This window comes from Cannabis sativa, chromosome 6, assembly GCF_029168945.1.
Source record: "Cannabis sativa cultivar Pink pepper isolate KNU-18-1 chromosome 6, ASM2916894v1, whole genome shotgun sequence".
Lineage (NCBI taxonomy): Eukaryota > Viridiplantae > Streptophyta > Magnoliopsida > Rosales > Cannabaceae > Cannabis > Cannabis sativa.
Window position 1 is genome coordinate 818,426 of NC_083606.1, and position 26,556 is coordinate 844,981.

A 26,556-nucleotide genomic window follows, 5' to 3' on the forward strand; every position below is an offset into this window, starting at 1 on the left:
TTCATTAGTAAATCCCATAAAATATGGTATGATTCTTTATATAAAATTAGGTATTTAAAATACAAAATAATATGGAAAATAATAGCTATGGGAATAATAAGTATTATGGAAAATAATAATTTATGTGGAAATTCATAATTATTATGAAAATTGACATTGAAATGAATTAATCTAAGAGACACAAACACAAAAAGAAAAAGAAAAAAAATGTACTCGAATTTGGCACAACAAAAATAAATATCAACTTAGTATCCATAGTTATAATTTGTAACACATGGTGCAATATTTAAAGGTTAATATTTTTCATAAGCTATTATTCATAATTTATGGGCTAATTAAAGTGGCACAAGGGGACAAAGATAATCACTTGTTTTTGTATTTGTTTTACAATAATATCTGCAATAAAAAGAGAAGAATAAATTTAATAACAATTGTTTCTTGTTTAAAATAGAAGCTAATTCTCATTACAATATTTATTCTCATTCTCACTTTTATTTCAATTCATACCACATTTGGAATAGCTTAATTTGGGACCTTTTGAAAATAATTTTAGAAAATTATAAATATATATATGATATCTTAAATATAAATAATAAAAAAAAAGGCATTTTCATTTCATTCATGGAAGTTTTATTAATGCAAGAAATTTCCACCATCAAACAATCTTAATTTTTTTTTGGTCCAAAATGGAACATAAAATTAGGATCATTGTGTTACATAATTTAAGGACAAAGACCATATTATAAACTAATCAAATTTACACAATCATCTATTCAAATCCAACTATTTCTTTTTTATAGTTGTCTTAACACAATTTTTCATTCCATTGTTAGTATTTAACCACTATAGGACTCCTCACATTATGTTTCCCATCAGACCATTTCAACTCTCCAAACACATAATCCTTAGGTTTTCCAATAACCTTAGCCTTCAAAACAATCTCAAATGACTTCTCTTCACCAACTTTACTAAATTTCAACACTTTGGGCTTCACATAAGCCGAAAAGCCAGCTGGCACTCTCAAAAACGCCTTGTATGTTCCCGGGGTGCCAACATTCTTAACTCTTCTAGTAACAATCACCGAGCGAGATCCAACCCTAGCAACCGTAATTGAAGGGTAGTTGAAGTTTAACAAACTTGTAGACTTGGGACATTTGTATGGATTATGGGAGAAAACTCTAAGCACCGATTCGTTGTAGCCACGAGCGCATAAGAAGTTTAAGTAATCGTCGGTGTTTAGGTCATAGACAAGTCCAGGGTTCATAGCTCGGTTTGGATGGATATGGCCCGCACCGTAAGCAAATGGTGTTGCCTTTTCCAAGGTTGAATCCAACATTGGTTGGTTAGAATTATCCCTAGTCCTTGCTACAATAAAAATCATGAAATTAGAAAAAAAAATAAGGAAAAAAAAATTAGTATATAATAAAATTACTATATTATCCTTATTTATCGGAGATTTTTCTCTCTATTTTTCTTTTCGAATTAGAGAAGAAAAAATTTGGTGGGTCCCACACCATAATTTTCTTCTCTTTTTTTTCTCGTTTCTTTTCTTCCCTCTCGCTTTTCTTCTCTACCAAACATAGCCTAAAATCGAAGTTTAAAATCGACGAAAAATAGGCTACTAAGTGAATTGAGATTTGTTATGTTACCAGAAGTCATAATGGCAGATCTAATAGCAGCTGAACTCCAATCTGGATGAAGGGTTTTGAGAAGACCAACAACACCGGCGACATGAGGGCATGACATCGAAGTTCCTGACTCGACGTTGAATGGAACTCGACGATGATCTATTTCAACCTCGGTTGGAGCAGTTGATTCTGTGAATGCAGCAATGATATTCACTCCAGGAGCTGTAATATCAGGCTGCAATAACCAAAAAAAAAAGGAAAAAAAAGTAAACAATGAGTTTACAAAAATCAAAATTTTGTTAAAAGTTTTATTGTCTAGTTTTCCTGAGAGCCTGTTAAAAATTTGAGTATGCATACCTTGAGGAGAGATGGCTCAACGAGATTTGGCCCTCTAGATGAGAATGCAGCCATGGTTGGGGCGGGTTTTGTGTTAAGAACAGTCCTTGCTTGAGTAAGATATGCATAGGGATTTTCGGTAGAGTTGATGTAGTTTAGTACCAAATTTCCATCTGAGTAAGTGATATGAGAAGCAGGGAGAAAATGTGGATCAGCAATGATTTCATTTCCACTGCTTTCATCATTAGCCAAAATCATCCCAACCGCGCCAGCAAGAACAGCCTCCTCACCCTTTTCGATTCTAGCAGTGTCACCCCGAACACATACCAAGATCTTGCCCTTCACCTTTGAAGGGTCAAGAGTCTTAGGCTTACATAACAGCCTGCGAAAACAATTAACTAAACATGTCAAGCATTTTCAAAACATGTCTAAGAAAAGAAAGCGATTTGATTAGTTTCAACTCACGCGTCAGCAGACAACGCGTTCGCCAATTTAGCACCTGAACCACTTATCAAGGGGTAGAATTTTCGAGCTGGCAAAGCAATTGCGCTAAGGCTTTCGCCCTTGATGTGTCGTTTGTTGCCTAGAGCAACAACCGCGCTAAATTCTCGGTCAATTGTGCTTGCGCCAACAGTTATCATCCATGGAGCAACATTTGAAACCGAGCCAGGAAGAGGGCCTGAGTTTCCAGCTGAGGTAACAACCGTGATACCATTCTTGGCAGCGTGGAAAGAGCCAATGGCGAGACCATCTTGAAAAAACTCGGTTGTGCCACCGCCAAGTGAGACAGAAAGAACATCAACACCATCAGCAATTGCAGCCTCAAAAGCAGCCATAATGTCCGAATCAAAGCACTCATTGCCATCAATTGGTGTCCAACACACCTTGTATGCAGCCACCCGAGCTTTCGGGGAACCACCCTTTGCAGTGCCATTACCATTACCGAAAACACTTGCTCTTTCAACAAAATTACCGCCTGCAGTTGAAAGGGTGTGGCTGCCATGTCCATCGTGGTCTCGGGGAGTGAATAGAGTGGCGTTTTGTTTCGGGGAAAAGGTTGTGTTTTGTGTCTTAAGATAGGAAGTGTAGCCTTTGTTAAAGTACCTTGCTCCTATAAGCTTCCTATAAAAAAAATGAATTTAGTACCAAAAATAGTAAGGAAAAAACAGAGGAAATTGGATGTTAGAATGGACCTGTTGCACCGAAAACCATCATTGGGACCGCGCTGGCAAAATCCTCGCCATCTTGATGGAACAGGACCAAACCCTTCATCACTAAAGCTCTTTGATTCAGGCCAAGCACCTATACAACAATTTCACATCCACATTAGCAAAATTAGTGCAGAAAATGACACAATTTTTACAATCTACTGATGCAAAAGTTGAATTGTTATGAATAAGTTACTTTGTACATACCAGTGTCAAGGTTACCAATAATGGTATCTTCCCCGAACCGAGCTTTCGTCCAAAGGGAATCCTTAGAAACGACACCGTTTCTTTCCAATCTAAGAAAATCCCATGAATGAGTGGTATGCAAATGCTTAGCTTTGTTCAAGAAAACCGATACTACATTCGGATGCTCTACAACGTTCAAACAAAACAAAACCGAATGTCAAAACTTAGACATCGAAAAACAAAAACAGAGTTAAAAAACAGAGGAAAACAGAACACTTCTTACTTGCAATAGCAGAAGCTTCTGCCTCATCCATGATTGCAGCAAAGCCATTAATATATCGATTATACGAGTAAAACATCGCGTCTTTCGCCTTCTCCTCGCTGCGTTAAAAATAATCAAACCCGAAAACAACAACAACAATTTGCAACAAAACCAATTTGATTTTTCTTTTTACCTTCCTAAGTATGTTCCGAGCAAACTATAATGCGAATTAGTAGCGCTATCGAGATCAAGTGTCGTAGGGTTCGGGCCATGAGAATGTGTTCCCAAATAGACAATGTAAGACTAAATTCAAAACAATGTAACACAACAACAACAACATTATGAGTTAGAATGAACAAAGAAGAAAATAACCGAAAAATGGTGTCTTCGGGGAATGCTTACTTGTTTGATGGCTTCGGTCGAGAATTGAAACAGAGAAAAGAGAAGAAGAAATGAGAGAAGAGATGAAGAAAGTGCCATGGCTTTCATTGAGGTTTGGATTATCTCTTCTCTGTTTTCCTCTGTTTCAATCCTCTGTTTTTTTTTTTTTTTTTTGGTATGAAAAATAGGCTGCAGTTTCCTCTGTTTTTAAAGGCTTTAGTTTTTAATTTTATGACTATTTTTGGAATGAAATATTTTCAGTGTAACGGAATCTATTCATCATTTACAGAAAACAGTTTTTTTAATCTTAAAAAAAAAATAATTAAATTAATAATAATTACAGTTCATTGGTCAATTGTAAGATTATTTGTAGATATGATTTTTTGTTTTTAATTAATTAAAATCCGAAATTATTGGGTTGGAAATTTATGTGAAATGCAACTTCCTACATATATTGTCTAAATACAAAAAAAAAAAAATATATACATATTATATATTCATTTTTTGGTTTTATATATATGTAATTATAGATATAGATAACATAAAAATTAGGCTGGCAAAATTAGTCAGATTGATAATTTATAGTATTTACTGATCTTATCTGAAAATATAAAAAACTTCCAACTTACAAAAGGATAAATTATAATAAATGCTTTTAAATTTAACCTTTTAAGGGAAGTTTTTTTTTTTTTAACTTGCTGGCCGTTTCAACTAAATATTTTTCCCTCAAAAAAAAAAAAAAAAACTACTAAATATTTTTTTTAAAAAAAGAAAAAAAAATAAAACTTTATTTATTTATTATTTTATTGCAAGAAGCACTGAAAAAAAAATTATTAAAAAGTACTATACATTACATATTTAAATTTAATAATAATTATAATAATAAAAAAACCGCTAATAATTAATAATCTTATATTAGTATTAGACATGATGTTTAATATATATTCATACAAGAATGTAAGATCTTAAATTACCTTTTAATTTATTTGTTTAATTTGATATTCTTTATATTTATATATATATTAATATTATTCCAAATCTTTGGTGACAAAGTAACTTTCTAAAATTGTATTCTCTTCTTTCTTTTTGTATCTAATCAAACAAAATTTGGGTCGATTTGTTTTAATGCTTTTTCTTAATATATTCACTCTAGTATAAAGAATAATATTGAATAATTCTTAACAATTTTAGGCATGAAATTAACTTAATTAAGGATGATGGATTTTTTTCTATATCATTATTTGTGATAAAAGGAAAGTGTCATGTGAATAAACCCTAAATGAAAGGGAAAATGAAATAATAATTAAGTGATTTGTGACTCATATTATGTTACTATTAACTTCAATAATATCATATTGGAGGGTGAGCAATATAGGTTTAGGGTTGACTAATAGGATAATATTGAACAATGGACAATAGGGTATAGATAGGACCGCCTTAAAATTTATTGAACTATAAGAAGAAAAAAAATATTTTTAGACTCTTATTTAAAAAAAATGATATTTTTCAAAATTAGTAAAAAAAAATATATAATTTTAAAAAATATATATATTTTTAAGCTCTTAAGATAGTTGGTCCTTAAGTATAGACCTAGCCCACCTATACGCAGACAGCTTGAGTATAAACCTTTCAATTTTAACCATTTCCATAAACCAAAATACTTTTATTTGCTATGAGATTATTTTAAACCCTTTATCATTTTTCATTATTTTCATTATTAGAAATAAAATCTATAATTGTGGGAGTTGATTTTATGTTAAGAAAGTATGCAAAATGCAAATAATATATTGAGGAAAAAAATGTCACATCTAAAATTGTTCTTCAAATATGAAACTCATATTGAGGTGACAAATTTATGAAGAGATCTCCTTTAAGCATAATCTTTTTTTTTTCATTAATTTTATTATATTTTGAATTTTTTTAATATGATTTTGAATTCTCACAATGTTCATCCCAGTATATTTGAATTTTATTATTTTTAATGAATATGTATTTTAGTAAATAAAAAAGTTTAAAGCGTAAAATAAAAACAAACCATGTTGACATATTTTTTTAATTTTGTTTTGTTTTTGAAACTTTTAGTTAAATTTGTAAAAATTTCTATAATTTATATGAATATGCATAGGAGGTAAGTTGAAAAATGCCTCTTTTATTAATCAATTAACTAAATTTGCCTCTAATTTTATATTTATTTGAAACATACCTTTTTTTATATGTATTGTACCCAAAATACCCTGACATAAGAGAGTCACATGGAAAGTATCTTGAAGTGACAGTGGCAAAATTGGTACAATGTTTAAAAAAAGAGGTAAAAATGATAGACTTTAAAAAAAGGGTAAAAATGAAAGAGGACAATATAAAAAGGGTATAGAGTGTAATTTCCTTATGTATGCATAGGGGATTAGGGCTTCAAATGAACTCTATGTCATAAGAAATCCTGGCCCATACTCATTAGTTTTAAAAAGATCCTAATAATATTCCATTAATTATTCGGATCAAAACATAGATTATAAGTAGTGCAAAATGCATTAAGTTCTCTATGTTATCACTTGTAATATTAATTGATAAATAAGCACAAGACATTTATACCTCTTTTCTGGGGAAAACAAACCCAACTTCTCTGCTTTTCAGGTGAGTTAATTAGTTGTCCTTACATATGATAAATACAAAAATATATAAAAATATGTAGTCTTATTTTGCTTTTGAAACACATGTCAATTTTTATTTTTTACATATGATAAATGCCTTTTATCTGCATGAATTTTCTGCTGATTTTCAGTTTTGGTGATAATATTTCATTACAACAAATTAGACCATTTTAATATAAGATTAAATTAAAAAAAAAAAAAATCAACCCACTTACAATCTTTGCTCTGTTATAACTTTTCTTTGTTGGCAATTTATTTTGAATTAAAAAAAATACTACAAATCTTATTCTTGAATTTTGCGGAGAAATATAAGGTTCTATCTCAAAGTTAATTAGTAAAAAGTAGTATAAGTAAATAGTAGTATAAGTACCTAAAGTTTCAAGTTTGTAAGTGACATAAATCGAATATTTATGTTTAGCGGCATAGGAATTTAATGTTTGTAAAACTGTATTTTTTCTCTAGTTTCGTCAGTATAGACTCAGCCTCATATTCTAGATTATTAGGTCTAAACAGAAGCACGTAGTACCAGTTATTATTAATAGGATATGTATTGACAAAACATTAAGAAAATTATAATTTTATAAACATTGAGTACAGTTGTAAAAAATTAGGTTTATGTTATTTACAAACTTAAAACTTTAAATACTTATGCCGATGTTTATCGTTTTTTATTTAATTCATGTGAAACAATATTCTCAAACAAGTTTAAGTTGTTTAAGTATATATGTTATGTTATATCACAAAATTAATTACAAATACAATATAAAATAAAATATGTATAATTTAAATGTATCAAAATTATTACGATAAAATATAATATCCAAATCTCTTTCATTGAAGAATGTAAGTTATGTGACAAAGATATTATACAAAAGATAATCAATCAATGCCTTTAAAAACCAACAATATATTTACATAATCATCATCATCATCATCAAGGACCTAAAAATTCCAAATCCCATATGCACAAAAGAATATCTTTTTTCTTTTTGACAACAAATTTTGCATATACTAATTAAGCAATATTTCTAAGAGTCCATCTTTATGGACTTTAAATTTAGATAATGAAAAATAAAAAACCCAATTAAGACACAAATCCCATTCCTTTTTAATTAAAACCCTTTCCAAGCACCAAGAACTTCATGGAAGATTTCAGCTATGAGCTCTCTATCAGCAGATATCAAGAAAGCATCGAAATCTTCACCAATATCGAAAATCTTACCAAATTTTACAAGGTATCTCATGCAATTAGCCTTGAGTTTTGGCATTTGATAAAGAGACGCATTTTGAAGCCTTTCGAGAACATTTTTCGTGTCAATATCCTCAAGTAGGCTATCGTGACACGCCTCTTTTAGGTCCGAGATGTCATATTTGTCCGCGGCTTGGAGAAGATCGAGCCTGTGGAAGAGAAACTCTTCGTGTTTGATGGTACCATAAATGTAGTTGAGAAAAGCTTGACATGCTTCAATTGACATGTCCGAAATGTTTATGATGGATAATTCTTTTTCTTTGAGGTCGTGCGAGAACATGCTACGAAAAACCGGTGATCTTGATGCCAGTACTGCGCGGTGAGCTCCAATGCTTCCATTGGAAGCATGGATCACGATGTCTGTGTGAATACCTTCCGTTAACATTTTGCTGAGCGAGAAAAGAGCGGTTGTGTTTGATTGTTTTTGTGTTTGTCCATCTGCCCAAATTGAGCAAGGCTCTCCACCCTAAATTACAAAGAATTTTTACTCTTGAATTAGGTATTTGTTAGGTTCAAACATTGAGACATTTTCGATCTAGGTCAACTCGAGCATGAAGTAAATTTAGCCTAAATAATGTGACAATATTGCTTAAATTTAAATCGACTCGAGCTTGAAATAAACTTGGCTCAAATAATGAGACACTAAGATGAAAATCAAAACTTAAATTTAAGTATTTTATTGTATGATCTAAATTAGAGCTTACTCGAACATTAGACCTATCCATATAAAGTAAACTAGGCCCGAAAAGCTCGAGTAGATTTTTCGGGCCTAGGAGGAGCCCATCATTAGGTAGAGTAGGCCCAATTGTTGAGAGACCATATCACAAAAATAGTGAAACCAACCTAACTATATCTAAATGATTGACACGTGTACTATTAAAAATAATAATTAAAAAATAAAAAAAATACTTACAGTTGGTGAAGCAATCTTCAAATCAAGAAATTCAACATCAATAATGAATTTTCCAGTTAAAGGAACATCAACAGCCCAAATGAAATCTTCATTATTCTTAAGCTGTTTATCCTTAATCTCTGCATACAAATACAAGATTGAATAAATCATCATCATCATCACATCATAATAATCAAAACAAAATCAACGGTGGATATTCAAAATTGATCATTACCAGGATGAATCAGAGCCTTACGATCACCAACAGAACAAACCACTTTAATAATAAAAGAAGCAATCGGTGGAGTCTCTCTTGTGAAATTAGATATTTCAGGATATAATTTAATCAATAAAACTCTGTTTTTCTCCACAGATAAATGCCTTCAAAAGAAAACAAAATTTTCTCAGTAACCAAACAGAAAATAAAAATTACATTTTTAATTTTTTTTCTTTTTTTTTACTTACCAATTCCATTTTCCAATCTTGAAAGGATCAGACTTTCTGTAAGTACAAGAAGACAAATTATCGATTCTCCATTGAGCTAAACGCGACGTCGTTTCGACTCTATAAGCAGAGTCTGTCATATTTCTTCTGTCAGAGAAAATTGACAAAGCCAATGTAATTTCATGGATGCAATCGAAAATACCATCCAAGAACAAATCTCCCTGCTTTCCCAGATTGAAGATTCAAACTTTTTTCAATCTTCTTCATAAAAAAACCAAAATCCAAAACCCCCAAAACAAACTTCACTCTCTAACTCACTCTCTTCTTTCTTTCTTTATTTAAAGATTGGATTTTTATTTTACTTTGATGAGTGATTTTGGGATTGCTTTACGCCATTGAAGGTGAAAGATTGAAGCTTTTTATGGATTTGGATTGTTTTTGGGGTGAAATGGAAGAGTTGGTTGGTTTGAAGGAAAGAAGGAGTGGGCTTGAATTTATTGGTATTATTTTTTTGTATTTGGCTTCTTTGGTTTAAATAGTGTTATGGGTAGTTTTTGTTGTGTGTGTTTATTGTTCAAAAGGGTAAGGAATTTTGATGCCAAAATAAGAAGAAGAAAAAAAAGGTAAGGAATTTTTTATTTTATTGTTTGTTGATTTTTTTTGATACTTTCAAGCAAAGTATCTCTTCTTAAGATACATGTACAATATTATGATGAGAGATTTAAGATACATGTATAATATTACTAGGTCACATATTATTATTGGTGTATTTTAATATCAATAGTATATATTAATTTAATAAATAATATAAATAACTCATAACTAATTATAGAAGTTGTCAGGTTAATATGATGTTACACACCGTATCACACTTGCTTTTTGTGGATGATAGTTTATTATTTTGCCAATTGAATGAACAATCTGCCATTGCTATTAAGAACTCACTTGATACATATCATAAGGCTTCGCAACAAGTATTCAACAATGACAAATCAGTAATGTCTTTCTCGCCGAATACCTCTCAAGCTGCACATAATTTTTTTGCTCATACTCTCCATATGCCTATTACTGAATGCCATGAGCGATATTTGGGATTGTCCTCATACTCTGGTCGGGACAAGCAGGAGCTATTCAGTAATATCAAAGAAAAAGTTTGGAAACTGCTTAATGCTTGGAATGAGAAAATTTTTTCTGTTGGTGGCAAGGAGGTACTTTTGAAAGCTGTGGTTCAATCCATTCCAACATATGCAATGAGTTGTTTCAAACTTACAAAGAAGTTTTGTGATCAATTGGAGAGCATGATGGCCAACTTCTGGTGGGGTAGCAATCAAAATGGCACAAAAATTCATTGGAAAAGATAGAAATCTCTATGCAAATCTAAGCATGAAGGTGGTATGGGATTCCGATCTTTTGTTCATTTTAATCAAGCACTCTTGGCCAAACAAGCATGGCGGATATTTGATATGCCCAATTCTCTACTAAGTCGACTCCTCAAGCATAGATACTTTTCAAATTGTTCGTTTCTGGATGCAAACATTGGTCACTCGCCTTCTTTGACTTGGCAAAGTATCTGTTGGGGTAAGAAATTGCTTCTCAAAGGGCTACGGTTTAAAATTAGTAATGGTAGAAGTGTGGATAGTGGAAAGGATCCTTGGATACCAAGCTATACTGACTTTAAACCAGTCAGCTTTTCAAGCTCTATCCCGATGCCAGTTTCTAGTTTTATTATTGATGAGCGTGTTTGGAATGTCTCTCTTTTGAATAGCTACTTCCAGCCAATTGACATTGATCGAATTTTGTCTATTCCGTTGAGTTTCTTTGCTGATAATGACCGCCTAATCTGGCACCACTCAACAAATGGCATTTATAATGTCAAATCTGGTTTCCATTTAGCTACATCTTTGGAAGAACAACATACCTCCTCAACATCTAATCAGCATAGTGAATGGTGGAAATACTTTTGGAACTTAAAATTGCCCCTTAAGATTAGAATCTTTGCTTGGAAAGTGTTTCAAAATATTTTACCAACAGCAGCTGCATTGTTTAAAAGGAAGGTTTTAGATTCCGGGAAATGTGCTCTTTGTAAGTCGAATTGGGAGTCAATTGGTCATGCTCTCTTTGATTGCAATCATGCTAAAGATATTTGGAAACATACAAAGTTTCAGATTGATTATCGACAAGCTAATAGCATGTTCAATGGTGATTATTTGCACCATTTATCTTCCACATACCAGTAGAAAGATTTCGAAACTATCTTATGTGTGTTGTGGGGGATTTGGACACATAGGAACAAAGTTGTTCACGGTGGGGATCCTCGACTGCCATCAGCAATTGTCCAGTATGCTACTCGATTCTAGGAAGACTTTACTCGGCATCAGGCTCCTGTTAGAACAGTAGCTACTGCTAACAATCACAATGCAGCGCCAGAATCAACGACAGAGAAGCATGTCCAAAAGTGGTTGCCACTGCAGGTTCATGGCTTCAAACTCAACGTGGATGTTGCTACTGATTTGGAGCAAAAAAGAATGGGTATTTAGGGATCATAATGGTTTGGTGGTGGCTGCACTTTCCAAACATGTACAAGGAAGCTTTAGATCGAATGAAATGGAGGCGAAAGCGCTTTTTCATGCCATTAATTGGGTGATGCAATCACAATTACCTCTCACTCATATAGAAACTGATGCTTCTCGAGTTTCATCTGCTTTAAATGTCTTAACCACAGATTTATCATGTTTTTCGGATCTTATTATGGATGTACATTGTCTTTTATCTTTTTTCCCTCAAGTTTTAGTAAGCCATGTGAAACGAACTGCTAATCAAGCAGCACATGGTTTAGCTAAATATGCTTTAGGGTTGGATGATGACGTAAGTTGGATAGGAGAAATTCCCTATCCTGTTTTCTCCGTTGTTATAAATGATTTCAATCTATAATAACAGTGAAATTTCTCAAAAAAAAAAATGTGTTAAATAATAATATTTTAATATTATTATTAGAGAAATGTTAAATTACAACACTACTATTGATGTATATATAGTATTATTATGGATTTTATAAATATTGAGTGTAACATAATTTATTTTAATAAATATTGTAAAAAAAAATTGTTAATTATTTATAAAGTTCTCATAATAATATTATATTGAAAATTTATATAAATATATATAATTGAATAATTGGCTTGACCAATGACCCCACTTAAGACTATTATGCATGGAATCCAAATATGGCAATATCTATATTAATGTTTGTTCTTTGATTGTGTTTTAAGTTAATTGGTTTACTTAAGAAAATGTAAATAAATTTTATTTGAAGGAATGTTTGGTTATTAATTTGTTAGCTAGGTTAATTATTATTATGAACAACAATAAAATTAGATATTTGTATAAATACATTTACAAAGGGATGCCAAATTTATGTATGGAAGGAAGAGAGATGTATTATATAAACAAACAACAACTTAATATCAAACATAGAGTGATCATAATATCACACCCATCATCTTTTTAATATCAAACACTAGTTTTTGTTGGTATTCAATCAAAATAATTATTTGTTTTAAATGGTGGGCCATTTCTAAATAGTGAATAATAAAGTCAAATGACTAGGAGTGAGTGAACTAGGCTCTTTCATTAGATTTTTATTTATTTCTTTTTAAAAAAGAGAATAATTTCATTGTGGAAAACTACACCATTAAATAGTGTAAAGAATTAGAGAGAATAGAGATTGTTGATTGGGAAGAGTTGGAATCTTGGGAATGGATTCAAAATTTTCTTACCTTACATTAGTGGAATAAAAGGAAGAAAGTCTCTTCTATTGGAGGAAAGATAATTGAGCAAGAAAGGTATCACTATGTGGGACATAGACAAGGAGTAGATTTCTTCTAAGCATACCAACAATACAAGTAATCTAAATCTATAATTTTTATAAGATATAATGACACACAATCTTGTTGTTGGAATCATATGGATCAAAAACATCATAGCCATACACATACCTAGGTGATCATTATTTATTATTTTAGATTCTTTTTTTGTTTGTTTATTTAGATATAAACCCTCACCAAATCACAAATTTGAGAAAAATTTAGGGCACATCATCAATTTAGCAATAACTTGATTGTATATTGTTGAGTAAGAAGGAGGGTGATTAGAAAAAAATGGCATGTCATGTTACTATTAATTAAATAGCCTTAAAAAAGGGTCATATCTTGTATTTGGTTTGAAGCTAGAGAAATTGATTGACCCTTTGTAGTTTGTCTCTATAACTCTTAATTTCAATTATGTATGTATATTAAATGAAATGTCACAAAAAAATAAAAATGTGTCACATCAAGTATATCCACTTCAAATTGTTGGGAAATATTACTCAAAGAGAAATGTGGGGTTGTCAATATGAAAAAGATAGGGATGGATAATAGTATTTCACAACAAAAATCCAAGTGAGAAATTAAAGTCATTATGGGTCATAGTTTTGAAGGGTAGCTCCCATATTTCTATATGAGAATGGCCTTGAGAACAAGTGGCATCATTTTATATTAATATGTTTCTATCTCTTACTTTAATTACCTTTATGACATTGTGTGTAGTCTAATCTTATAATCTATCTCCCTTTATAAGAAAGAGATAAAATAATAAAGAGGAAATTGGTGGATATTGGTAATTGAACACTATTTGTTATTATTAACATAGAATATAGTGGTGTGTATATATTATATTTTAGGGTAAATCTATGTACTCTTAAGTGGTATTTTGTTAGAACCTTATTTGTTTTTGCACTAGAGTTTTTTAGTTTTTTTTTTTTGTTCATGATCACATATTTTGTAGTTATTTTAAACAATTTATAAATTTTTTTAAAAAATTAAGTACTTTACAATATAAAAAATAAGATTTATATATTTTGTTGCAGGGACGACTATTTTTCCTATATGTGTAAGTAATTATTTAAACTTTATTTTTCAGTATTGTAAATTATTCAGAGTTTTCTAAAAATTTACGGAAAATCTTAAATAGTTACATGCAACTGTGACTATAAAAATAATAAGACTATAAAAATAGTGTCGAAACAAATAAAAATTTTACTAGAACGACCATTTATTGACGGGTTTACTACCGAAATTTTTATTCTACATTTAATATGTTGGACCAAAATCTACTAGTAGTATTTGGGATGGTGAGGTGAGGGTGAGCCACCTAACAAGTGTGTTGAGACTTGAACTGCCTATATGTATATATGTATATATTATTTTTAGTTAGTACCAATATACTATGTTGTTGGAAGTTTAGGTAAAATAAATTATCATATATTTGACTCCAGGCAACTTACATTACCAAGGTGAATCAGAAACACAAATCACATGCAGCAAACAAAAATAAATAAATAAATATGTAATAAACTAATGATCACTATTTATATATTTAATCAATGGTATAATGAAAAAAAGTACTGAAAATATCTTGTTTGGTATAGGTATAGCATACTTATATTAAGTATAAATTATGAGTTTTTATATGTGTGTAGAAAAATGATTTTTGTTTTCATAAGAAAATTTAAAAGATATGGGAAAAAGCAAATTTAGTGTAACCAGTTACCTTCTAATTTATTTTATAAGTGTTGGCAAACGGGTAACCAATTACTTCTTAAAATAACTTTAATAATTTTGCAAACTTTTACTATAAAAACTATAAAAATTGAAATTCTTCTTATATTAATCATGTAAATTTACAAGGTCTCAATGAACAATACTTTTGTTGAAACTAGCTAGTAATAAGTGATAATTAGGACATTAAATTCCAGAAAAAAAAATAGTTTGCCGACACTCATAAATGTTTAAAGAGCAAATAAAAAGAAAACTTGAAACAAAATAATTGAATTAATAAATGAATAATCAATTCATAAATATTTCTTTAAAGAAAGGGCAATGAGTAAGTATAGTGAGTTTTCCTTACCTATAGAGACAAAAGGCTTATGAGGATTGGTCTCTAATTAATGTTGTTGATGAAGATCAACTTTTGGAACACAATAATCAAACCAAGAGACCTTTTTTTCTTTTTTTATTTTCTTTTTTGATGAATGAGATAATTAATATGAGATTTGCATTAATGATTGATGTTGGTGTTGTTTGTGGGCAAATTAATTATAGGAGAAATTAGAGGGGTAACACATGCAGGTGGCAAAAGAGGAGACATAGTAGAAAAAATTAGTAATGGATCATAAGACACACATGGCCAATTTTCATAAGCTCTCTTATTATTTTGACTAAATATTCCTTCATTTGTGGTAGGTTATTTTTTTAAGTGTTTTTTGTGGTAGTAGTTAGTTGCATAAAGATCTTGAATGAATTCTCTTTCAAACTCAAAAAATGGAAGGTCTTGTAATTTGGACCTACACAATATTGGATGTTTTGTAGACTATTATAATGTGTCAAATTTTGATAAGAGTTAAGAAAGAAAGTTAGATGAGTACTAAGGACTTTGTGATAGTTATGGGACTATTTGTGATAGTTATGGTGAGTTGTTTTCATTTGATATTTATATTTTGAACTTTTGTACCAAAACAATATTGATTTTTTTTAGTCTATAGTTTTATTCATAAAAATTTACGAAATTATCATTTTTCATTAATTTTTGGGTCCTTAATTTGAGTGGGCCCTAATTACAGAGGAAATTACACGAGGAAATTACACTCTATACCTTTTTTATATTGTCCTCTTTTATTTTTACCTTCTTTTTTAAAATCTATTAATTTTACCTCTTTTTTTTTAAACATTGTACCAATTTTGCCCCTGTCACTTCAAGATACTCTCCATGTGATTCTCTTATGTAAGGGTATTTTAGGTACAATACATATAAAAAGAGGTATGTTTCAAATAAATATAAAATTAGAGATAAATTTGATTAATTGATGAATAAAAGATGCATTTTTCAACTTATCCCAAATTACACTCTATACCCACTATTTGTTTCATATTTTAATTTTTACCTTTATTTTACTATTCTTTAATTTATACCCACTTTTATAAGTTATATCCCCATTATGTGCATTAGAAAGTCTAATTTTGATAAGTTTTGTGAGGTTATATTTGGTACTTTGATTATAAAATAGGGTATTTATCAATTAAAATTATTTTAGAGTTATATTTGGTTAATGTGTTATAAAAAAGGGTAGTTTTCAACTTATCCCCCTATACATGGGCCTAGCCCGCTTTATCTCAAGATTGGGCATGCATATATAGTTGCTCCAAACCACCACACATTTTGTAAGATAAGAGCTAAATGGTGAAAATTCATCGAAAAATGATGTCAAAGTGAGCTCTACTTGCTAGTTAAAGTCACCAGAGAAGGAACTTTGGCGACATTTTTTAACCGACTTCGACCAATCCAGAGTTAGGGGATGGAACCATTAGAATGAACATCTCAAGAAGAACAATACCCAACCGCGTCTCCTCCCAATGTAGTCGTCGTTCTCCGATGAGTTTGTGGGTATCTTTTACTCTCTAAGCATTTTTTTTTGGAATGAATTGGTGACTGTTTGGACTCAAGAGTGGTACAAATATGACTTGCTATTTTGATATATGCCAAGCCTATTTTGAACAAGTCCAATAGTAATCTATAAAAGACATCCCATAGTTGAAAGTCAAAATAAATTAACTAAACATGATAATATTGAATTCTTAATTTCAGTTAATAATTAGGAAACTTACAAAAATATTGGAATTTGAGATAACTTTTACTACTGTCACACGGAAAAGTTTACAAAAATACTGTGTTTTTATAAAACACCAGTACAACACAAAACAGAAAAACTCAAAACACTAGTAGAACAACTAAAAAACACAAGTAAAACACCAGTGAAAACTTAACACAGTATACTGCAGTATGAAACTTATAAAAAAAAAGGGTAAATAGCGGCATAAGTACCCAAAGTTTTAAGTTTGTTAGCGGCATAAACCCAATGTTTATTTTTAGCGGTATAAGTACCCAATGTTTGTAAAACTTTCCTCCAGTTTTGTGAGTACAAACTCTGTTTTGAATATATTAAAAGAATATTTAGAAGTAACTGATACTACATGTTTATGTCTGGACCCAATGATCAAGAATCTGGACCTTATATGTGACCTGTTTAAGAAAATAATAGAGCTTGTACTGACAAAATTAGAGAAAATTTACAGTTTTACAAACATTGGGTACTTATGCCGCTAAAAATAAGCATTGGGACTATGCCACTTACAAACTTAAAACTTTGGGTACTTATGCCACTATTTACCCTAAAAAACATACAGTAAAAAAGTAAAAAATACCGCCTGACAGTATTTTGTAAAAAAATGGCAAAAGTTAGTATACAATATAAATTTTCCTAAAAACTAAGTAAAGCCACAAATTGGGCCAAAGAACCTTTTTGGACTTTTGTTACATGAGCCCAAATCATAAACTAAAGATCACAATAATATACGCAACCATTTTGGGCTTCTCTAACTCAATATTTTGAATTTTGCCAAAAGCAAAAAACATAAGTTTGAAATTGATTAAGTTCCTTATAATATGAAGAGAACGTTCTTAGAAATTGTTTAAAATTTATTATGAAGCAAAAATTGAAACAAATAATATTGAGTCATGTAAATGTCCTTTGAAACTATGTAGAAATTCAAGCTAAAGTATAACATAAAAAATGCCATAAGGCTAAGGGTGCATCTCATAAGATTTATGGTTTATTGTTTTTTTCTTTTCTTTGTCAAAAGAAAATCAAAACATATTAAATTGAACAAATTATATACTTTTAGTATATAATTGTAAAAAGTTAAAATAAAGTATTTTTTAAAAAATAATTAGGCTTTTTTCTTAATAAAATATTAAATATATAGTATTTTAAAAAAAAAAAACAAATTGTCTTTTTAGAAATATTGTATTTTTTTAATAAATAGTAGTAAAAGTATAAATATGGCATTTTTCAAAACTTGATTGGGAGCTCTTTTATAAGAGGAAATTACACTTACTATAGGATTTTGAAAGTTCTTATGATAAATATGGCACATTTAAGTTTGATCAATTTATATGGTATTTTTTTTTTGTTTTTAGGTCTTTTTATGGTATTTGATATGCCATATATATGTAATTAGGTTTTCAAATCCCATATTTAATGTTTTTATTTATTTAGGAAGCTTTATTTGTTATTGATGCCGGAAAAGTCACCGGAGTTGCTGCCAGTGTCGGAAAAGTCACCGGAAAGAGGTCGGTGCCGAAAAAGTCGCTGGAGTTGCTGCCGGCGCTGGAAAATTCGTCGGAATTGGCATTGTCGCCGGAAAAATCACTGAAAAAATCACCAAGAAACCGGTTACTGACAATGCCAATTCTGACGACTTCTCTGATGCTAGCAGCTACTCCGGCGACTTTTCCGGCACCGATATCAAACTTCGGAAAAGTCATCAGAATTGGCATAGTCGCTGGAAAAATTACCAAGAAACTGGTTTTTGGTTTCTTGATGAAGAAACCAGTTTTTTGGTGATTTTTCCAGTGATTTCTCTGACGACAATGGCATTTCTGATGACTTTTCTGGCGTTGGTAGCAACTCTGACGACTAATACACCGACAGCTACTCCGGTGACTTTTTCAGTACTGACAGTAAACTCTGGGAAATTTGTCAGAATTGGCATTGTCGCCAGAAAAATCACCAAGAAATTGGTTTTTTTTCTTCATCAAGAAACCAATTTCTTGATGAAGAAACTAATTTTTTGGTATTTTTTTTTTTCTCTATTTGGTTTATTGATGAAACTAGTTTCAATTATTTTCAGTGTATATCATTTTTATTTTATTTTTCATAATCTTTACTATTGTTGTGTAACAAAATTAGTTCCTTGATGAAGAAACTACTTTTTTTGGTGAAGAAACCGGTTTCTTGATGAAAAAACCAATTTCTTGGTGATTTTTCTAGTAATTTTGCTGGCGACAATACCAATTCAGACGACTTTTTTGACGTCGACAATAACTCCGGTGATTTTTCCGACACCGACAACTACTTCGGCGACTTTTTCGGCACCGACATCAAACTCTAGAATAGTCATCGGACTTGGCATTGTCACCGGTAAAATTACCGAAAAAATCACAAAGAAACCGGTTTCTTCATCAAGAAACCAGAATCTTGGTGATTTTTTCAGGGACAATGCTAATTTTGACGACTTTTTCGGTGCCGACAGAAACTCCGGCGACTTTTCCAGCACCGGCGACTACTCCGACGATTTTTCCGGTGCCGGCAGTAAACTCCAGTGAGTTTTCGGCACGAGTGACAACTTCGACGATCACTATAGTTTTATTTTTTTTATTGTTTTTTTAAAAAATAAATATGAAGGGAATTTTAATATTTTTTTATGGTAATTTAATTAAATTTTTATTTTTTATGAATTTTAAATTCAGATTTTTTTTAATGTTTTATATGGTTTTTTTTAGAAAAAAAAAACAAAAAAACCATATTTTTAGTTTGATTGGTTAGATAATGCATATACTTTTTTATGCCATATTTATCATAACATTAATAATTTTTTCCATATTTCTAAAAATAACCCCTTTTATAAAGGGATTCTTCGGACCAGGGTTAGAGGCCTTGGGTACGGACCCCTACTCAATTTTCGGGTCGACTCTAACGAACGATTAACAAAATTTTATAATAATTATTAAATTTAAACATGTGAGATTAGTATAACTTCTGATATCATTTAACATTTTTCTATTAAATATAATAGAGTTTACAAATGCATTGAAATAAAACTATATACATTTTTCAATAAAGGGTTACTAGAGGCATATTTCATCTAATTTCTCCCCCAAAAGTTGTATAACATTGTACAAATAAATATATCATGATGTAGAAAAATACTTTTGTACAGTACCCCATACTCGATTTGCAATTTCAGGTCCAAACAAATAGGGCAAACTTGAAGAAAATTCGATCTCAATTGTTTTACTCCTCACCATCTTATCTCTCTTTAGAAGGTACATTCTCTCAATCTCATCAACTTTTTCATTGTTCTCAACAATACATTTTTCTAACCAAATTTGGAGCATTCGCTTCGCAATAAGATCGACATGTTCTTCTATAATCTCATCTATTCGCTCTCCAGCCTCTGACTCAATTTTGACTACAATTGCAGTAGGAGACACGATTCTTCGAAAGTAAAGAGATGAAGAGAAGTAAGGCTTAACTTCAGGAATTTTCTCGAGAATTTGTCTTTGAGCATCTAATTCGGTGTCTTCATAGAATTTTTGTAGGTAATCTGGATAGAGAGCAAGGTCTTTTCGAGGTGGTAGGTCGAGAATGAGTACTAGGGTTTCGGGACTACTACGGATTATCTCCAATAAGAAGTTTGGTGAGTTTGTTGATGCATTTAGATAGGCCGAGAGACTTGTTATGTTCAATGCTCCTCCATTTGGTAGCTCGCGGTGAATCCAACCTCCATATATGAAATCAATCTATATTACCAAAACATAATACATATATTTAGAATGTTAGGATCCAAACCAAAGAAAGGTTTATCTAATTAACTTGGTGTGATTAAATGTTAAGATAATGTACCATATTTTGATAGTTTATAATTCGATTGAATTAGAAAATTTAAACTAATTAAATTCATGACAAACTAAGGAGAAATTCCAACAAAAAATAATAATAAAAAAAAACTATTTTACATTCAATATATAATTCCCCCCTTTACCTTATTTCTTATATAGACTTATATATAACCTTTGTGCTAATTGATTGGTAACAAAATAATTAATATTACTAAACTACATATTTCTCCAACATTTAATCAATAATTACCATGTTATTATGATCACAATAAGATAGTGTACCAATTTTTGTGCTAATTGTGAACCTCCAAACAATATTTAATACATACATATAATCATTATAATTAATATTTCTAATGCAAATTTATAACTACAAATATCACTATTCAAAAAGGGGTTTTTGTGTCCGTCAACGCAACAATCAACATTGTTAATCGACGCATTTGATCACCGAAAAAATTAAGCATCGTCCAACAACGTAAAAATCATGTGAAACTTAATACTCAAAATTTCGACCAAATTAATTAATACTCAAAACACAAGAAATTAACACAATATAATCTTTCTCATTTTTATTTTGAGAGGATAAGAAATTAAGAGAAAGAGTATATATCTTACATGTGAAGATGGTTTGCCAGATCTGATGTGAAGAGAGGCATGAGTTGTGTTAGTTTGATTTTGATAGTATTGTACATTTGGTGGAAGAGTAGATGGAAGGAGCTTCTTATTAAGACCATTCTCCACCGTTGATACAAGATCAACCATTAACTTCTTTTGTGGACTTGACACGTATGGAAACTCCATGAATGCTTTTCTACCTTTCTTCATCATAATCTTCTCAATCTCATCATTATCATTATGATCATCAAGCTTCATGTGAAACGGTGTCGTTGAGAACCTAGATTGCAATTGATGATGAGTGAACACTACCATTGCTCTTTCTCTGCATTAATTAATCATTTATCAATTAAAAATGTAAAATTAATTAAATCAATCTCAATATTTCATACTTATTACTTTGATTTCATTTACTTCCACACGTTTCTTATCCAAATTAATTATTTATATATACATTTATTAATAGGGTCCACACAATTCTTTATATTATTATAACTTTTCTCTTTTTTCTTTTTCTTTCTTTTTTTACTTTAACAATTTTTTGTAACTAATTTTGAAAATTCACAAAAATAAAAAATTAGTATTTATTATTTTTGTGTGATCCACCCTATTATGGTTGATATTAAAGAGCAAATAAAAAGAAAACTTGAAACAAAATAATTGAATTAATAAATGAATAATCAATTCATAAATATTTCTTTAAAGAAAGGGCAATGAGTAAGTATAGTGAGTTTTCCTTACCTATAGAGACAAAAGGCTTATGAGGATTGGTCTCTAACTAATGTTGTTGATGAAGATCAACTTTTGGAACACAATAATCAAACCAAGAGACCTTTTTTTTTTTTTTTTCTTTTTTGATGAATGAGGTAATTAATATGAGATTTGCATTAATGATTGATGTTGGTGTGTTTGTGGGCAAATTAATTATAGGAGAAATTAGAGGGGTAACACATGCAGGTGGCAAAAGAGGAGACATAGTAGAAAGAAATAGTAATGGATCATAAGACACACATGGCCAATTTTCATAAGCTCTCTTATTATTTTGACTAAATATTCCTTCATTTGTGGTAGGTTATGTTTTTAAGTGTTTTTTGTGGTAGTAGTTAGTTGCATAAAGATCTTGAATGAATTCTCTTTCAAACTCAAAAAATGGAAGGTCTTGTAATATTGGACCTACAATATATTGGATGTTTTGTAGAGTATTATAATGTGTCAAATTTTGATAAGAGTTAAGAAAGAAAGTTAGATGAGTACTAAGGACTTTGTGATAGTTATGGGACTATTTGTGATAGTTATGGTGAGTTGTTTTCATTTGATATTTATATTTTGAACTTTTGTACCAAAACAATATTGATTTTTTTTAGTCTATAGTTTTATTCATAAAAATTTACGAAATTATCATTTTTCATTAATTTTTGGGTCCTTAATTTGAGTGGACCCTAATTACAGAGGAAATTACATTCTATACCCACTATTTGTTTCATATTTTAATTTTTACCTTTATTTTACTATTCTTTAATTTATACCCACTTTTATAAGTTATATCCCCATTATGTGCATTAGAAAGTCTAATTTTAATAAGTTTTGTGAGGTTATATTTGGTACTTTGATTATAAAATAGGGTATTTATCAATTAAAATTATTTTAGAGTTATATTTGGTTAATGTGTTATAAAAAAAGGGTAGTTTTCAACTTATCCCCTATACATGGGCCTAGCCCGCTTTATCTCAAGATTGGGCATGCATATATAGTTGCTCCAAACCACCACACATTTTGTAAGATAAGAGCTAAATGGTGAAAATTCATCGAAAAATGATGTCAAAGTGAGCTCTACTTGCTAGTTAAAGTCACCAGAGAAGGAACTTTGGCGACATTTTTTAACCGACTTCGACCAATCCAGAGTTAGGGGATGGAACCATTAGAATGAACATCTCAAGAAGAACAATACCCAACCGCGTCTCCTCCCTATGTAGTCGTCGTTCTCCGATGAGTTTGTGGGTATCTTTTACTCTCTAAGCATTTTTTTTTTGGAATGAATTGGTGACTGTTTGGACTCAAGAGTGGTACAAATATGACTTGCTATTTTGATATATGCCAAGCCTATTTTGAACAAGTGCAATAGTAATCTATAAAAGACATCCCATAGTTGAAAGTCAAAATAAATTAACTAAACATGATAATATTGAATTCTTAATTTCAGTTAATAATTAGGAAACTTACAAAAATACTAGAATTTGAGGTAACTTTTACAAATATACTGTCACACGGAAAAGTTTACAAAAATACTGTGTTTTTATAAAACACCAGTACAACACAAAACAGAAAAACTCAAAACACTAGTAGAACAACTAAAAAACACGAGTAAAACACCAGTGAAAACTTAACACAGTATACTGCAGTATGAAACTTATAAAAAAAAAAGGGTAAATAGCGGGATAAGTACCTAAACTTTTAAGTTTGTAAGCGGCATAAACCCAATGTTTATTTTTAGCGGTATAAGTACCCAATGTTTGTAAAACTGTAATTTTCCTCAAGTTTTGTGAGTACAAACTCTGTTTTGAATATATTAAAAGAATATTTAGAAGTAACTGATACTACATGTTTATGTCTGGACCCAATGATCAAGAATCTGGACCTTATATGTGACCTGTTTAAGAAAATAATAGAGCTTGTACTGACAAAATTAGAGAAAATTTACAGTTTTACAAACATTGGGTACTTATGCCGCTAAAAATAAGCATTGGGACTATGCCACTTACAAACTTAAAACTTTGGGTACTTATGCCACTATTTACCCTAAAAAACATACAGTAAAAAAGTAAAAAATACCGCCTGACAATATTTTGTAAAAAAATGACAAAAGTTAGTATACAATATAAATTTTCCTAAAAACTAAGTAAAGCCACAAATTGGGCCAAAGAACCTTTTTGGACTTTTGTTACATGAGCCCAAATCATAAACTAAAGATCACAATAATATACGCAACCATTTTGGGCTTCTCTAACTCAATATTTTGAAATTTGCCAAAAGCAAAAAACATAAGTTTGAAATTGATTAAGTTCCTTATAATATGAAGAGAACGTTCTTAGAAATTGTTTAAAATTTATTATGAAGCAAAAATTGAAACAAATAATATTGAGTCATGTAAATGTCCTTTGAAACTATGTAGAAATTCAAGCTAAAGTATAACATAAAAAATGCCATAAGGCTAAGGGTGCATCTCATAAGATTTATGGTTTATTGTTTTTTTCTTTTCTTTGTCAAAAGAAAATCAAAACATATTAAATTGAACAAATTATATACTTTTAGTATATAATTGTAAAAAGTTAAAATAAAGTATTTTTTAAAAAATAATTAGGCTTTTTTCTTAATAAAATATTAAATATATAGTATTTTAAAAAAAACAAATTGTCTTTTTAGAAATATTGTCTTTTTTTAATAAATAGTAGTAAAAGTATAAATATGGCATTTTTCAAAACTTGATTGGGAGCTCTTTTATAAGAGGAAATTACACTTACTATGGGATTTTAAAAGTTCTTATGATAAATATGGTACATTTAAGTTTGACCAATTTATATGGTATTTTTTTTTTTGTTTTTAGATCTTTTTATGGTATTTGATATGCCATATATATGTAATTAGGTTTTCAAATCCCATATTTAATGTTTTTATTTGTTTAGGAAGTTTTATTTGTTATTGATGCCGGAAAAGTCACCGGAGTTGCTGTCGGTGCCGGAAAAGTCACCGAAAAGAGGTCGGTGCCGAAAAAATCGCCAGAGTTGCTACCGGCGCTGGAAAATTTGTCGGAATTGGCATTGTCGCCGGAAAAATCACTGAAAAATCACCAAGAAGCCGGTTTCTGACAATGCCAATTCTGACGACTTCTCTGATGCTAGCAGCTACTCCGGCGACTTTTCCGGCACCGATATCAAACTTGGGAAAAGTCATCAGAATTGGCATAGTCGCCGAAAAAATTACCAAGAAACTGGTTTTTGGTTTCTTGATGAAGAAACCAGTTTTTTGGTGATTTTTCCAGTGATTTCTCTGACGACAATGGCATTTCTGATGACTTTTCTGGCGTTGGTAGCAACTCTGACGACTAATACACCGACAGCTACTCCGGTGACTTTTTCAGTACCGACAGTAAACTCTGGAAAATTTGTCGGAATTGGCATTGTCGCCAGAAAAATCACCAAGAAATTAGTTTTTTTTCTTCATCAAGAAACCAATTTCTTGATGAAGAATTCTTGATGAAGAAACCAATTTCTTGGTAATTTTTTTGTATTTTTTTTTTCTCTATTTGGTTTATTGATGAAACTAGTTTCAATTATTTTCAGTGTATATCATTTTTATTTTATTTTCATAATCTTTACTATTGTTGTGTAACAAAATTAGTTGCTTGATGAAGAAACTACTTTTTTGGTGAAGAAACCTGTTTCTTGATGAAAAAACCAATTTCTTGGTGATTTTTCTAGTAATTTTGCTGGCGACAATACCAATTCAGACGACTTTTTTGACGCCGACAATAACTCCGGCGATTTTTCTGACACCGACAACTACTTCAGCGACTTTTTCGACACCGACATCAAACTCCAGAATAGTCGTCGGACTTGGCATTATCACCGGTAAAATTACCGGAAAAATCACAAAGAAACCAGTTTTTTCATCAAGAAACCAGTTTCTTGGTGATTTTTTCAGGGACAATGCTAATTTTGACGACTTTTTCGGTGCCGACAGAAACTCCGGCGACTTTTCCGGTGCTGGCAGTAAACTCCAGTGAGTTTTCGGCACGAGTGACAACTTCGGCGATCACTATAGTTTTATACGAATGGAATTTTAAGATTTTTTATGGTAATTTAATTAAGTTTTTATTTTTTTATGAATTTTAAATTCAGATTTTTTTTTAATGTTTTATATGGTTTTTTTTAGAAAAAAACAAAAAAACCATATTTTTAATTTGATTGGTTAGATAATGCATATACTTTTTATGCCATATTTATCATAACATTAATAATTTTTTCCATATTTCTAAAAATAACCCCTTTTATAAAGAGATTCTTCAGACCAGGGTTAGAGGCCTTGGGTACGGGCCCCTACTCAATTTTCGGGTCGACTCTAACGAATGATTAACAAAATTTTATAATAATT

General features: G+C 30.5%; 3 protein-coding genes across 3 annotated transcripts; all 3 read right to left on the reverse strand.

Annotated features, from left to right (window-relative positions):
- Positions 1-261: 261 nt before the first annotated feature.
- On the reverse strand, positions 262-4,167 carry LOC133029002 (subtilisin-like protease SBT5.4). The gene is made up of 9 exons (XM_061116762.1): positions 4,023-4,167; positions 3,814-3,923; positions 3,642-3,739; positions 3,380-3,544; positions 3,158-3,266; positions 2,430-3,086; positions 1,986-2,346; positions 1,650-1,863; positions 262-1,365 (listed from the first exon to the last, which is right to left on the reverse strand). The coding sequence occupies exons 1-9, from the start codon at positions 4,107-4,109 to the stop codon at positions 830-832; spliced, it is 2,337 nt and encodes a 778-aa protein (XP_060972745.1). The 5' UTR covers positions 4,110-4,167; the 3' UTR covers positions 262-829.
- A 3,283-nt stretch (positions 4,168-7,450) lies between these two features.
- Positions 7,451-9,896, reverse strand: LOC115725522 (BTB/POZ domain-containing protein At1g55760). The gene is made up of 4 exons (XM_030655074.2): positions 9,256-9,896; positions 9,026-9,171; positions 8,812-8,930; positions 7,451-8,364 (listed from the first exon to the last, which is right to left on the reverse strand). The coding sequence occupies exons 1-4, from the start codon at positions 9,372-9,374 to the stop codon at positions 7,762-7,764; spliced, it is 987 nt and encodes a 328-aa protein (XP_030510934.2). The 5' UTR covers positions 9,375-9,896; the 3' UTR covers positions 7,451-7,761.
- Positions 9,897-19,933: 10,037 nt separating this feature from the next.
- On the reverse strand, positions 19,934-21,805 carry LOC115695956 (red chlorophyll catabolite reductase, chloroplastic-like). The gene is made up of 2 exons (XM_030623063.2): positions 21,409-21,805; positions 19,934-20,691 (listed from the first exon to the last, which is right to left on the reverse strand). Exons 1-2 carry the CDS (start codon positions 21,721-21,723, stop codon positions 20,080-20,082), a joined length of 927 nt encoding a protein of 308 aa, XP_030478923.1. The 5' UTR covers positions 21,724-21,805; the 3' UTR covers positions 19,934-20,079.
- Between the last annotated feature and the right edge of the window lie 4,751 nt (positions 21,806-26,556).